The following is a 14,297-nucleotide window of genomic DNA, read 5'->3' as shown; positions in this document are numbered from 1 at the left end:
AACTAACTAACTAACCAACCATAGAGTATAGTAATGTGCTAGTAATCCATATAATGTAATAATGAGACAAAACTTATTTGAACATAATAGACTATTTGAATGTTGAAAGAGGTGACATTGGTCAAGATATATTGTATTCATAAACTGCTGTTAAACAGCAACTCCTTTATACAACTACTTCAAGTTAATAAAATTTTAAATAAAATAAAATACAGGAACAGTATTTGCTCAATTTTTTGTATTAGTCACAATGTAATGAGCATAGTCACGACATATTTTAAGCTTTTGTTGCAGTATTAATATTTTTCCATCGTTTCTTAGGTCTGAAAAGAGATGAAATAATACATTTTGCAGCATGAGCTTATTTGTATGGTGCATAACTACTTCTATCAAAGATAATTAGTCTGCCAGTGTGACATCACTGAATGCAGAACTGGGAGAAAATGTACAGTATCACACTATTACATGGCACATTCCTACTACACAGGGACATAATTATAAATAACCTCTGGATAATAAAGTCTAGTAAATTAATTAGAAAGTTATGTTTTAAGTATTACTACTTTTGTTTCTAATATATTTAATAAGTTACATAATTTAATTTTTAACAATGTGTTTAAAAACACTCATAAAATTCCTAAAAAAATTAATAATAGCTCCAGCTCACCACTTAACAACAGTAGTTTTTCTGCTTAATTGTGTTTCTCAACCTTTGAACAGGTTATAAAGCAGAATCTCTTGATATTACTTGTAATTAGCAGGAAAGAAAAAAGAGCTACTATATGGCATAGAAGTAAGTATTCTAATCTCCAACTCTACTATGAGCTGACTGGATACACTATATAAAGGGAAATAAGAACTGAGCACAAGGTGTTTGTGACTGTTTTCAACTCGGTTGACAGACTTTAGAAAATGGAATTTGAATGAAAATGATTAACAGGACAATAGTTATGGAAGGAAATTTAATCCTGTCAATTGAGCTTCAACTCACAAATTGAATTTCTAGTAAAAAGTCTTATTCCTGGTGAAGTACAGTCTCCTAACAAAGTACAATCATGCTTTGGTCAATGAAGGAATGCATGTATAGCGGTGGTCCTATATGATAAATGCAGATGAAACATTCCTACTGATTGGCATTTTTACCACACCTTTTCTATGTTTAGATATACAAATACTTCTCAATGAAGTATAAGTGCATTCTATATTCAGAACAGAAGCATTCTGTGCAGATTGGTAGCAGGAACAATGGGCTATCTCCAATATAGCCCAGATGTTTGATAAGCCATGCCATCTAGGTTTGGGTAAGTAAATTCTCTGATGTTTGTACAAGAATTAAATTGCACAAGGATAGAACTGCCTAAGGATGTATTCTTCAAAATGCTTCCACATTGTTAAGCAATACATGACTATACTCAAATCTCTGGAATCTTCGGGTACATAAAAGACAAGTGCTTACCAATGGTACTGCCCAAAGCCATTGCTCCAGACATCTGAGCTAATAATTCCGGGCCTGGTTTTAGGCCTCCAAGAGTAGCTGCCAGTCCTCCTGCAACCCCAATCATGCCCAATGCATTTCCAAGACGAGCTGTTCCCTGGGAGGAAAGACCAGCCAAGGCACCAACACAGCATAGGCCTGAGCCAAGGTACATGAGCTTTTAAGAAAGGAGAGACAAAGATTATTAAAGCCTTCAGTCTATTAGCTTAGAGAGGTCCTCTTTTGACATGATTCTCTGAAGAAAAGTTAAGTTGAAATAATAGAAAGACAGTTCTGAGTTCTCCTTCTAAGAGTTTAACATATTTTCTTATCCATTAAGAATATGAAATATTAAATACTTTAATTATTTAATTATTTAATATTAAATAGTTTATTAAATATTAAATACTTTAAATTATACTTGCAAGTATACTGTTCATATAAATTGGTCTTTTCTGGACTTGAAATGATACACAGTAACATACATAGAAGCATCTAAATTTAATGACATTACTGTTGAATCTGAAAATAATACAAAAGCTCCAATTCATTCCTGACATCATCAGTACCACACACAGTAGAGTCTTCTTATTCATTATCTTAGTGTCATGATATTATCTACATGAGGAATGATCTTTTTTAGAAAATCATTTTTTACAAAATAAAAAAGCAAAGCTTAGCGATTAAACAATTTCTTCGAGGTAAATGATCAGCAAATGGGATAGAGAACTTAGACTTAGGTCTTTCTAAATGCCTGTATCAACTCTTCTCAGTAAATATTGCATGTTACCAACCCAGAAACAAACAAACAAGCAAGAGACATACTTTTTCTCCCTTCAGAGAGGTTACAATCCAGTCAGAGGTAGTAGAAAGAAAGGGGAAATGTAGAGTTCAGATGAAAGTTAAAGCTCTATTATAGTTTGGCAGGAAACTTCTAAAGTTCAAGTTGATTGTTTCTCAAATAGTACACAACTTACTTTTTTTTCAGTGAATTGGCATAACATTTGGTCATAAGAGATGATGTTCGGGCTTGGCAGAAGAATAGAGAGCAGAAAAAGGACTCACAGTACTTAGTTTTAAAAGTTTTCAAATTAATTACTGATTATTTCATTGCATCTTTTCAAGAATCTAAGAGTCAAGTACATAAGGAAGGTACTGATACTTTCTCAACTCTTTTACATGTGAAAAACTTGGGAGCAAACAGGTAAGCTCATGTTAGCAGTTAAGTCTGTCTAGAGTGCAGAGTGCTGATTCTTGGGGAATGGACATTTAATAATGTTAAATCTAAGAGGGAAGAAGTAGAAGACTTTCCAAAGGGCTCTTACTTCTTCAATGTTATAACCACTGTAGAAAGCAGCAAGATAGCCACCCACAAAGGTGCCAGCAGGAAGCAGATACAGGTAATTGTATTCTGGGGGATCCGTGGGACGCTTGAACATATCCAGCATTCTCTTAGTCACCAGAAAGCCACCTTATCAAAGCAAAGGAAATACAAACACAAGCAGTTACCTCTTAAGCATCATGAGCTTTCTTTCTTCTTTAGAATGCTATACTACAACTTCTTCTATTTTAGCCATATCTTTTTCGCCTATGGATATATTCTCTAATAACATTTTAGAATCTCAAAAATAAAAGTAATTCTACTAGTCAAGCCAATCCCATTAGAGTGGAAGAAGGGGGGGGGGAAGAAAACTTGCTATCAGAATGCAAAACCAAATATTTCTGCATGACTAAAAGCAAATAGCCATTCAAAAAGCTTGAAAATGCAAAAGACTAAAGGTCAATTTTTTTCTAATACTTTATTCCATTTTTCAAACTCTGGAATAAATGATAACGGGGAAAAAAATACCACATTAACAGGCACCAGGTTTCTTGGACACTTGATAGAATTTTTAGTTACAAAATAGCATCAAATGAGTCTCATACATGAATGGTGTGCTAGGCTGTTTTCATGAATAAGCACTAGCTGTAAGAAGGCAAAAGACCAAAACTTTATCTAAAATTATATTTATTTATAGATGTCATGGTGATAGTGCTAAGTCAACATAATGCAAAACTATGCAACTGATAGCTTTCCAGTTAACTTGTAATAAGACATCATCATGCATGCTTAGAGGTAAGGGGGGAATTGTTCTTTTATCAATAGAAGTTTCTAATAATTACAGATGGGCAGAAACATTTAGTTTTCTTTCATGAAGAACATTTATGGTCTGAGTGAAGTGGGTTTTCTGAAGGTCTAATTCTTAAAATCAGAATTGTCTGCTTTACACTTATGTTTGTTTCCTATGTCTCTGTCACCAATGGCCCTCTGGTTCCTTTCATCATCGAGGTACCTGCAATGTTGACTGAGGATATAAATGTGGCAAGAGCTGCAAGACCCTGAGAAGTTGTAGAAGGAAGCATCTGTCCTCCCATGAGCGCCAACCCACCAACTGCAGTCAAACCTAGAGAGAAAACATGAACATGGTGAATGACTGTAGTGACACTTCAAATGACCAGCACAAAGACCTCTCGGGCATAACTCAGAAAGGGGAACGTTTGCACATCAAAAATCCAAGGCAGCTTTCTAGCACCTTCATCAAAATGATATAAACAACTTTCCTGATGAAGCCTGCACAACATACCTTAATACCATTCTGATGTGAAGTACTACTGTACACAAATGGTTAACCAAACTTTTCTTCCTCTTGCAGAGGAATCTGACCTTTAATTTGATAGTACAATGATGCCTGTGGTGAAAAGTGACTGCAAGTGGGTACTTTGCAACTGGAACAGAAGGAACTAATTATGAAATGATAACTGCCTGATCAGGATGCTATAGTTTTGAGCTTTCCTAAGTTCTTAAAAATGGATATGCTCCCTGCAGCAATCAGGAGCTATGACTAAATTAAGTTTACAAGAGATAACCAACTACCCTGATTCCTGTTCACTATGGGTCTCATTGCTTCATATCTAAGTCAACCCTGTGGGCCAAGAAAAAATAGCTTCTAAGCATCCATGTGGACTGCTACTTGGACTGCTATGCAAACTCACACCAAAGAGATGCCTGATGCTCTCCTCTTGGCAAGCTTTTTCCCACACCCTAAGCATCATGGTGAACCAATGTTATATGTTTCTTATTGTAGATATATATCCTTGCTAAGCTGCATGTTTAGTTGATTCAAGGAAGAGATCCTAAGGGATGTTGCAACTGAGTCTGTGTATTATTAGTTTTCAAGTTTCATAAGTGTCCTTACAAGTAATCATAATTGAAAGAAATATCAGGGGATCCCCATGCTTGAAAGCGGAGCAGCTCAAGAGACTGAATCACTTCATGGCCACTTGCTTCACAAGCCCACCACCCTCTGGGAGCCTCTGGGTTATCCCCAACAACTTCAGAAAGCACTGACTTTAATAATCCTCTTTGAAAGCATTCCTCCTCCAGAGGCCTCTGAAAGTCTAAGATGAAGCAAACAAGTGAAGAACAAACCTGAGATTGCATTAGTGACCGACATCAGAGGTGAGTGAAGAGCAGGGGTCACTCCCCAGACGGTATGGTACCCCACAATGCCAGCCAGGCCAAAAGTGGTCACCATCTGAGAAAAGGCTAAATTGGGAGCCGCAATGCCCAAACCTAGAATCCCAGTGAGACCTACAGAAAGAGAAAAAAAAAAAAATGAGGTGATTTCCAATGGATCTCAGTAAGACTAAAAGCACATACACCTTCACACACATAAACACATGGAATAGTCAAATAGATTCCCCTGCAAGGAATGAGCAGATTCTTATGGCCTTTTGACAACTGAAAAGTAGGAAACACAAGACACTTTCTGACCATTTCTCCCCAGATAAGTTGTAAAGACCTAGTAAGATTTATGAGTCACCTTAATAACAATTTGCACAATTTCCCCTGCACAGCTTTGTCTTCTTCCTTATTTTAACTTTCATTAACAATGCCACATGTGTTTATATAAGCATTTTTATTCCAGAATTATAGGCAAATAGAGGAGCTACAAAGTACTTTGTACTTGTGCAAGACGTAACCTTTATAAGACAGGACTTTTATGAGGCCAATTTTATGTCACTCTCAGATTTGGCTGAAGAAGAGTAACTTTAAAAAGAGTAGGAAGGATTTCATTCACTCCAGCACCTCCCCAAAACATATGGCTTCCACCCACCCGAGACGGAAGTTTTGCAATTGCTCCCAAGTCTAGGCTGGACTGCTGGCCAAACAGTCAGCTCCAGCCTCAACACCAAGTCAGCAAACAAGATTTTACAAAGAAAAGAAAAAAAATACAAATTAAATTAAGAATGTGCAGAATACAAATAGTCAGCTCGGAACATACATCTTCAATTATCGCCTTCTTTAATGATAAACATGTGGACAGCTGTTCTGCAACAGGAGAAAGGGTTACCTAGTGGTCAGTAAAAACAAAAAGAGAATGGGCCATGGCAGAGCTAAAATTTAATTTTCCTGAATAGGAAACTTTTTCTCTTGGTAGGCAGAGCTAGAACACCTACACACTGACATCAAGTTTTACTTTAAATCATTCAGTACGACAAATTTTCAAGCCAAGCACCAGTGGCTCACACCTATAATCCTAGTTACTGAGTAGGCTGAGATCTGAGGATCTCCATTCAAAGCCAATTCAAACAGAAGAGTCTAAGAGACCCTAACTTCCAATTAACCACCAAAATGCCTAACGTGGAGCTGTGGCTCAAGTAACACATTCAGTATCTCCGAAGTTCTAATATACAGTCTGTTAACCATCAAGAAGAAGAGTCAAATAAAACATTTTGATGTTCAGTTAAAAAATCAGAGAAGCTGAGTAGAGTGTGGTTAAGCATGTGCCTTAAGTCACACTGTTTGGTTCAAATCCTCATTCAGCTGCTTGTTAGTGTATGATCTCAGATAAGTTATTTAACTTCTTTGTGCTTTGCTGTCCTCTTCCACAAAAGTATTAGCTCTCCTTGCCTTCATCTGGAGAAGAATATGACCTTTCCTTTAATTCTTATAAGAAATAAGTTCAGAGCTGGGAAGGTAGCTCAGTGGTAGAGCTCTTGCCTTGCATGCATGAGGCCCTGGGTTTGAATCCTCAGCACCACATAAGCAGAAAAAAAAAGCCAGAAGTGACACTGTGGCTCAAGTGGTAAGAGTGCTAGCCTTGAGCTGAAGAGCTGAGGGACAGTGCCCAGGCCCAGAGTTCAGGCCCCACCACCAGACCACCAAAAAATAAATAAATAAATAATAAAATAAAAAATAAAAAAAGAAATAAGTTCAGCAGAGTGCTGTACACTCACTAAATGCTACCCATTACCCTGATCCCATCTATCAAGAAGCAGGAACTTCTATCATCCACAGTCCTTTGAGTTGGGCATCAAAGATGCAAATCATATCACACATGTGAAAGTTTGCTTAACAACCTGTTAAAAAGCTGTATATCTTGACTCCATAAATATAAATCATCATATCTACCCTGGCATCTTTTCTTATGAATCTCAAAGAAAAAATAGAAATTCACACTCTAACTTGGAAACTACTCCACATATAACACAAGAATCTAGCTGCTTCTTTCTTTTTTTTTTTTTAAACCAATGGGTGCACATAGGGACATCGTCCCATGTATCACAACATTCACAACCAGAAGCTTTTTGGGTCATTTTGCTGAGACTTGCTCTTTATTCAACGAGCGTTACACATTCAGCTTCCTAACATCTGGACTCACAAGGGAATTTGGAGGATGCTGAGGCTACAAGAATTCTATGTGCCTGCACTGGACCTTTCAGTTCTTTATAGTTTGCTTTCTTGTTTTGTTTTTATTTTTTATTTTGGCACAAAGCACATCTAAGCATTTTTAATTTGCTCTAGGAGAATGAAACCAATTTAAAATCAACTAAACAGATTTCAGTTTCTAATGAGGCATTGCCAGACTGGACATTTCTCACTATTTTATGATGATTCTTTAGTGTTTTCATGAAGATGCTTTTAAAAATCAAGAATTCAGGACAAATTGCAAAGAAATAGGTCAAAACTAAAGTCTTAATTTTTTTTTAACTGAGTAACTTGAAATGTTAGTTCAGTGTTCTAGAGTTGTACCTTACTCTGCAGCATATTTTTATATATCTGGTCTCCAGTCTTACACAGTTGTACAGATAATCAAAACTGGTATTTACAGAGCACACACACTTATATGCATATAACACCACTACAAACTGACCTTCATCACTACTAAATGTATTTAATGTAGATAAGAATATTAATGGTAGCCAGGTACTGGTGGCTCACGCCTGTAATCCTAGCTACTCAGAAGGCTGAGGTCTGAGATCACATTTCAAAGCCAGCAGGAAAGGCTGTGAAACTCTCATCTCCAATAAACCACCAGAAAACAGGATGTGGCGCTGTGGCTCAATGGCAGAGCACTAGCCTTGAGCTAAAGAGCTGAGGGATAACACTCAGGCCCAGAGTTCAAACCCTATGACCAACAACAACAACAAAAAAAAAAGAATATCAATAGTAATATGTACATCTTCTAGGATAGGAAATGTTTTGACTGACTGTATGTTAATTCACATGTCTTTACTCTAAGACTAGCCCAGTGGCTATGATGAGCCCAGGAGGATCAATGTACTCTCCAACCCCTCAGAGGTAGATCAACTAATGTGAGGAGTCAGGTCCATCAGGCCCAAATACTGATAGAAGAAAAAGAAAACAGCACCACATTTCTGCTACACTACAAAAATCAAACAATCAAGATCAAGTCTGTTAAGTAGGATGCTCACCTGCTGTACACACAGAAGCCGTTCTCATCGTCTTCATGAAAGGAGTGACCGCAGCTACTTTTTCCATTTCCAGCTCAGCCACAGTCTTTGGTTTTACTGGGGCTTCTTGAGGAATATTTTTTGGTGTGGGAGCTGGGAAAATTACATTGCCATCCTGACAAAGATTAGAAAATAAATTTTTTCTTTTAAAGTTCAATTGTCAGTTGGGGAGCAGTAGTTCATACCTATAATCATAGCTACTCAGGAAGTTGACATCCAGAGGATAGAAGCTCAAAGCCAGCCTGCACAGAAATGTCTTTAAGGATCTATGTCCACTTAATCGGCAAACACTAGCAGACTGGAGGTGTGGCTCAGGTGGTAGAGCACTATTGGTGAGCAACATCTCAAGGCCCTGAATTCAAGCTCCTCACAGCAACTAAAAAGTTGAATTGTCATTTCAAAACCACCTATACAGGAAAGTTTGTGCTGAAAACAATATTGTTCTTTCAAATATAATTTTATATGACTAATGTATAATTTTATAATATGCATATATTTTGTTATATAGTCTGTATATGACTGGGAGATATAAAATAATATAAATCAAACCCTTAAAATAAACATATAAGTGAGGAGAACATTTAATTTTTATTTTATTCAACTTGCTTATTTATGTGTTGTGGAAATAATAAAATAGGAGAGAGATAAATAAAAGAGGAAGAAGCTAACTTGTTAATCGATTAGAGCATTCAGTAGGAAGATGATAGAAATTTCCTTCAATTCAATCATTAAACAATTAACAACTCCAACACATAAGAAAAGAAGCACTGTGTTTTCAGTGAGTTGTATATACTAAAGTCTGTGAAATATTTTTCTTCTAGTCACTCTACATTCTTAAACAATTATTATTGGCACAACTATAACATGTCAGTGCTTTGTTAGACTGTATCTCTACTGTATAAAAGAATTCCTCAATGAAAAGAAATCCTAAACAAATTATAAAGGCACAGGAAGAAAGTCATCTTTACCTTCATCACTACAGTTCCTCTAATGACATGATCCATAGTACCAAAGTCAAAGTCATCTTTCACTTCAAAATGAAAATTATCTTTGTCAGGACTGATGGCCTTCAGGAGTTTGGTGATGTTGTTGGAATAGAGAGTGCTGGCCTGGGTGGCCATTCGGCTGGGAAGGTCTGTGTAGCCTATGTGAGTTACTCCCTAAATCAAAAAACAAAAAACATGTAGTCACAGTGGTCCATTGTCCTATGCTCTACCCTACCCAACCTCACTTTCTTTCTAGGATATTCTTTCTAAGGCAATTTGCATCCACTTAGTACTCAGCTAAGAAATCACGTCTTTATAGATATATACAAAGGCACACATGCATGCACGCACACCCCATTACTTCAAAACAATCTTTAAATATGCCTGATTTTAATTTTTGAAGTTTCAGGCCTCAACATCTCCAGCTGAGGCTAGAGCTCGGTAGTAGAGCCCTCCGCCTAGCAAACATGAAGCCCTGCATTCAATACCCAATACTTGAAAAAGAAAATGGAACCCTTGATAAAACATTACTGATTTAAGAATTGATTCATAGTTAGAAGATTTTTTTGCTATACCTTATGAATATAAAGTTCTCCTGGCTTAGTGGTTTCAAAGTTTCCACCAGCCTCGGCTGCTAAATCCACAACAACTGAACCTTCCTTCATTGACTCGATCATTTCCTTACTAAATAAAACAGGAGCTTTTTTCCCTAATAAAAATGAAAGAAAACAGTACAAATTACTTTAGCAGTTAATAAAGCCTTACATTCTTCTAAATGTTGCCATTTTCTCCGGGCATTGAAGAATTTGTAAAAAGTTAGCTCTTCCCATCCCATCATACCCCTAAAAGACTAAAAGACAGGTGAGACTGGCCATCCTCTGTGGGAAAAGCTACATGTGGGGTACAGAGCCCAGGGTAGCAGGGAGCCACAAGCGAGCCTCACCACCTGCTTGCATGGGAATCTCAGCTCTGCTCTTTCCAGCCGGCTTCATTCTGATACCATTCACTGAGAGATGGTGGGGTTTTGTTGTTTTTGTTTTTGTTTGGTCAGTCATGGGGCTTGAACTTGGCCTGGGCACTACCCCTCAGCTCCCCAACTCAAGGCAAGCGCTCTACCACTTGAGCCACAGTGCCACTTCTGGTTTTCTGAGTGGTTTATTGGAGCTAAAGAATGTACTCATTATCTTGCCCATGTAATTGTAACCCCTCTCTATGGTATTTTCACAATTAAAAAAAAAAAAAAAGAGTCTCACAGACTCTCATGCCCAGGCTGGCTTTGAACTGTGATCCTTAGATCTCAGCCTCCTAGTAGCTAGTATTACAGGCATGAGCCACCGACGCCCGGCGAGATGGTGCTTTTAAATACATAATAAGCAGTCATTATAGAAACTATGTTTACCCAAAGTGAACAATTCTTAGCAGTCACAAATGTTGACAATATATTCAGGACTAATTTATGAGTTAGATGATAGAATCACTCATAACAAATGTCACCAGATTCTCCAGTATGTGATAATAACCTCCTTAATTTAACAGAGGAAACTCCCAGGAGTGAGAAGAAAGTACCATGAAATAAAATCAGGAGAATGGCATAATCCGAAGGTTGAGGACTCACTCACACTTTCATTTCATCTATTGAGTTTGTGCCTATTCTGGGTCAAGCCCTGACTATGCCTCATGCTGGGAATGCAGGGATAAATGAACAAGAAGGGTGTGTGTTCTCATGATCAACGTTTGCCTCATGTGATAGAACACATTTTAAATTCTCAGTGAGGAGCAAGGCAGTGTTGGCTCACACCTATAATCCTAACAACTTAGGAGGCCGAGATCTGAGAATCAAAGCCAACCAAGGTAGAGAAATCCTCAAGAATCTTACTTTTAAGAAAAGAAAAAGAAAAAGAAAAGAATCTACTATGCAACTTGAGGGCAGGGACCGGAAGGGAAGATTGGGGGAATGTGAATTAAGGGGTGACACTGTCTTTAAAAAAAAATCATCTTGCCTGGCACCAGTGGCTCATTAATCTTAGCTACCCATGAAGCAGAGATCTAAGAATCACAGTTCCATGCCAGGCTGGGCAGGAAAGTCTGTGAGACTCATCGTCAACTAACCACCAGAAAACCAGAAGTGGAGCAGTGGTTTAAAGTGATAGAGAGCTAGTCTTGAGTGAAAAGCTCGGGGACGTGCCCAGGCCCTTATTTAGTTCAAGCTCCACAACCAACAATAACAACAACAAAAAAAATCATCTCCAGTTAACCAAAACAAAACAAAAACACAGAAGTAGAGGCATGGCTCAAGTAATACTGCAGCAGCTGTGAGCAGGAACATTAAGGCCCTAATACTGGCACAAATTCTTAATGTGTTTTTTTGTTTTGTTGGGGTTTTTTTTTTTTTGGGGGGGGGTCTGGTCATGGGGCCTAAACTCTGTGCCTGGGCTCTTCAGCTCAAGGCTAGTGCTTTACCACTTGAGCCACAGCGCCACTTCCGGCTTTTTTCTTTTTGCTTATGTGGGTGCCGAGGAATCGAACCCAGGGCCTCAGGCATGCAAGGCAAGCACTCTACCACCAAGCCACCTTCCTAGCCCTCTTAATGTGTTTTTAAGTAGTTAACTAATTCTAACATAGAAGAATAAAGCCCCATGGAAGTGGCGCTGTGGCTCAAGTGGTAGAGCGCTTGCCTTTAGCTGAAGAGCTGAGGGATAGCACCCAAGCCCAGAGTTCAAGACCCACGACCAACAACAACAACAAAAAAAAAAACAAGAAGAATAAAGCTCCAAATATTAGGATTTTTCAAACTAACATATATCAAATGTCAGCAGGGACTCACCCTGTCAGTATAGTCTCATACCCACAATTCATAAAATAATGCAAATACCTAAACCAAAGAAAAATGAAATGAGCTTGAGAGGTCAGTAGGATGAAAATAAGAGCTTCAGATAATCTCTTCACCTTTTTATTGAAAGTTTTCACTTCTGTATTTACATACTTTTAATAAAAATAATACTGCCAAGGTTATAAATGGAAATCAATTCAAAATATAATTTGCATCATAATCACTTGGTTTTTTAACCACTTGGCTGCATGTACAATAGAATTCAAAACTAAAGACATTACATTATTTGAGTACATGTGAAAGAGAAACTATAAAGATACAAGTAGGCCAGGCACCAGTGGCTCACATTAGTAATCCTAACTACTCAAAAGGCTAAGACCTGAGGATTTTGGTTCAATTACAGACAAGGCAGGAAAATCTGAGAGACTCTAATTTTCAGTTAAAAATCAAGAAGTGGAGCCATGGCTCAAGTGACAGAGTGATAGCCTTGAGCACAAAAACTCAGGAACAGCACCCAGGCCCATAGATTAAGAGCTAAGATCAACACATACATACATACACATACACACACACACACACACACACACACACACACACACACACACACACACACACACACACACACACACACACACACACACACACACACACACACACACACACACACACACACACACACACACACACACACACACACACACACACACGATGCAAGTAGGTGGTTATGTATAACTTCCTCTTTGCTACAGTCTTCCTAATTCCAAAATGAAGTGATAAAGTCTAAATGCTAAAGCTATTGATCCCAAAGGCTCTCCACTTGGGTTGAAGAACTCTTTGTCATGCGGCCTCTCATTACTGCCACCACTGGACCTTCTCCTCTCTACACACCGGACTACTTGCCCATGATTTATTGCATGATATAGTTTTCTCTTTCCAAGTTTCCAAGAATCCCCCAAAACACACATCTTAATGTCATGGTAGTTTTACAAGGTCTCAATATTCCTTAAAAATATTCTTTTCCTTTACCCTCTCCATATAAACACCTTGAACATGTAACTAAACTTAATTGAACCATGAGAATTTGAAGATACAAACCATGTGCACCAAGGACTCCTCTCATAATAAAGCTCAGGCTACTCAGCTCTCCAGAAACTAGTGGCTATGAACCATGGTGCTGCAGAGAAAATCCAAAGTGATTACCTGTTCTCTCTAGGTATGGACTGTCATCACCACCTCCATCCTCTCATCTGCAGCCTCTTCTCTATTGGCCAATCTCTTGTTTGTTCCACATTTTCCCTCTAGTTTTGGACTGGGATCCTTCTTTGGATTCAGGCCTTAACCACATCTCTCCCTCCTAACTTCTGACTATGTCAATTTTATAGCCACCAATCTCATGCATTTTATTTGGCATCTAATTCTTCTTGTCCTCAAAATTCTGGATTCCTTTAGCTAAGGATCAGTCCTAGACTACAATGCTACTACTGTGTAAAGACTCAAGTGGCCAAAACTGTCTAGGCTTCCTAAGAAACATGAAATGTACATTCTACTTGTTCCCTCTGACTTTACTATAAAATGTATAGGAAACTATTGAGCAGTGGTTGACACAGACTTAAAAAACACAAATACGTAGCCAGACAAGTGACTCACACATCTAATCCCAGTTAGGCAGGTGTAGATATAAGGATCACAGGTCCAAGGCCAGCAGAGGGACAAAAATTCAAGACATCATTTGTTGGGGGGAAAAAAAACTAAGGAGTTGTATCTCAAGCAGTAGAGCACTTGCCTAGCAAGCACAAGTCACTGAGTTTAATATCCAATACTACAAAAAGAAATGCACACACAAACACACACATGTACATTTGCATCTTAGAGATACCTTAGGTATTCTGTCCACATCATTGCTCTAAAATTCAATCAGTTCTGAAATAACAGCACATTCATAATTAGTAATCCATACAAGGCCTTGGGTTCACTCCCCAGTACCACAAAAACAAATGAAAAAAGTGTAGAATTATTATAAGTAAGAAGAACTTAACAAAGTAATATGTATATTTATTTATGGCATATTTATGAGTATTTTATCTATTTCCATTTACTACATAACCTGAAGTAAATTTGCTTTATAGCATTTAACAATACCAGAATATATTTGAGTGGTAAGACTACTTTATTTTCTTCCTTGTACTTTTCCTTATCTCTCACATGTTCT

The 14,297-nt window shown here is 37.8% G+C and overlaps 1 protein-coding gene across 5 annotated transcripts in view; it reads right to left on the bottom strand.

Annotated features, from left to right (window-relative positions):
* The window catches only part of Nnt (nicotinamide nucleotide transhydrogenase), a 96,541-nt gene that overhangs the window by 41,420 nt on the left and 40,824 nt on the right, over positions 1-14,297 (bottom strand). For all 5 annotated transcript variants that reach the window (XM_070041138.1, XM_070041140.1, XM_070041141.1 and 2 more), the window contains exons 8-14: positions 9,834-9,967; positions 9,241-9,432; positions 8,234-8,387; positions 4,944-5,105; positions 3,808-3,918; positions 2,800-2,945; positions 1,457-1,652 (exon numbers count right to left, since the gene is read on the bottom strand). In XM_070041138.1, coding sequence (XP_069897239.1) covers positions 1,457-1,652; positions 2,800-2,945; positions 3,808-3,918; positions 4,944-5,105; positions 8,234-8,387; positions 9,241-9,432; positions 9,834-9,967 — 1,095 coding nt within the window. The remainder of the gene's footprint in view (positions 1-1,456; positions 1,653-2,799; positions 2,946-3,807; positions 3,919-4,943; positions 5,106-8,233; positions 8,388-9,240; positions 9,433-9,833; positions 9,968-14,297) is intronic.

This window comes from Dipodomys merriami, unplaced genomic scaffold, assembly GCF_024711535.1.
Source record: "Dipodomys merriami isolate MVZ:Mamm:240054 unplaced genomic scaffold, mDipMer1.0.p SCAF_30, whole genome shotgun sequence".
NCBI lineage: Eukaryota > Metazoa > Chordata > Mammalia > Rodentia > Heteromyidae > Dipodomys > Dipodomys merriami.
Note: the sequence above shows the minus strand (reverse complement) of the source record. Positions and strands in the feature narration are given on the sequence as shown.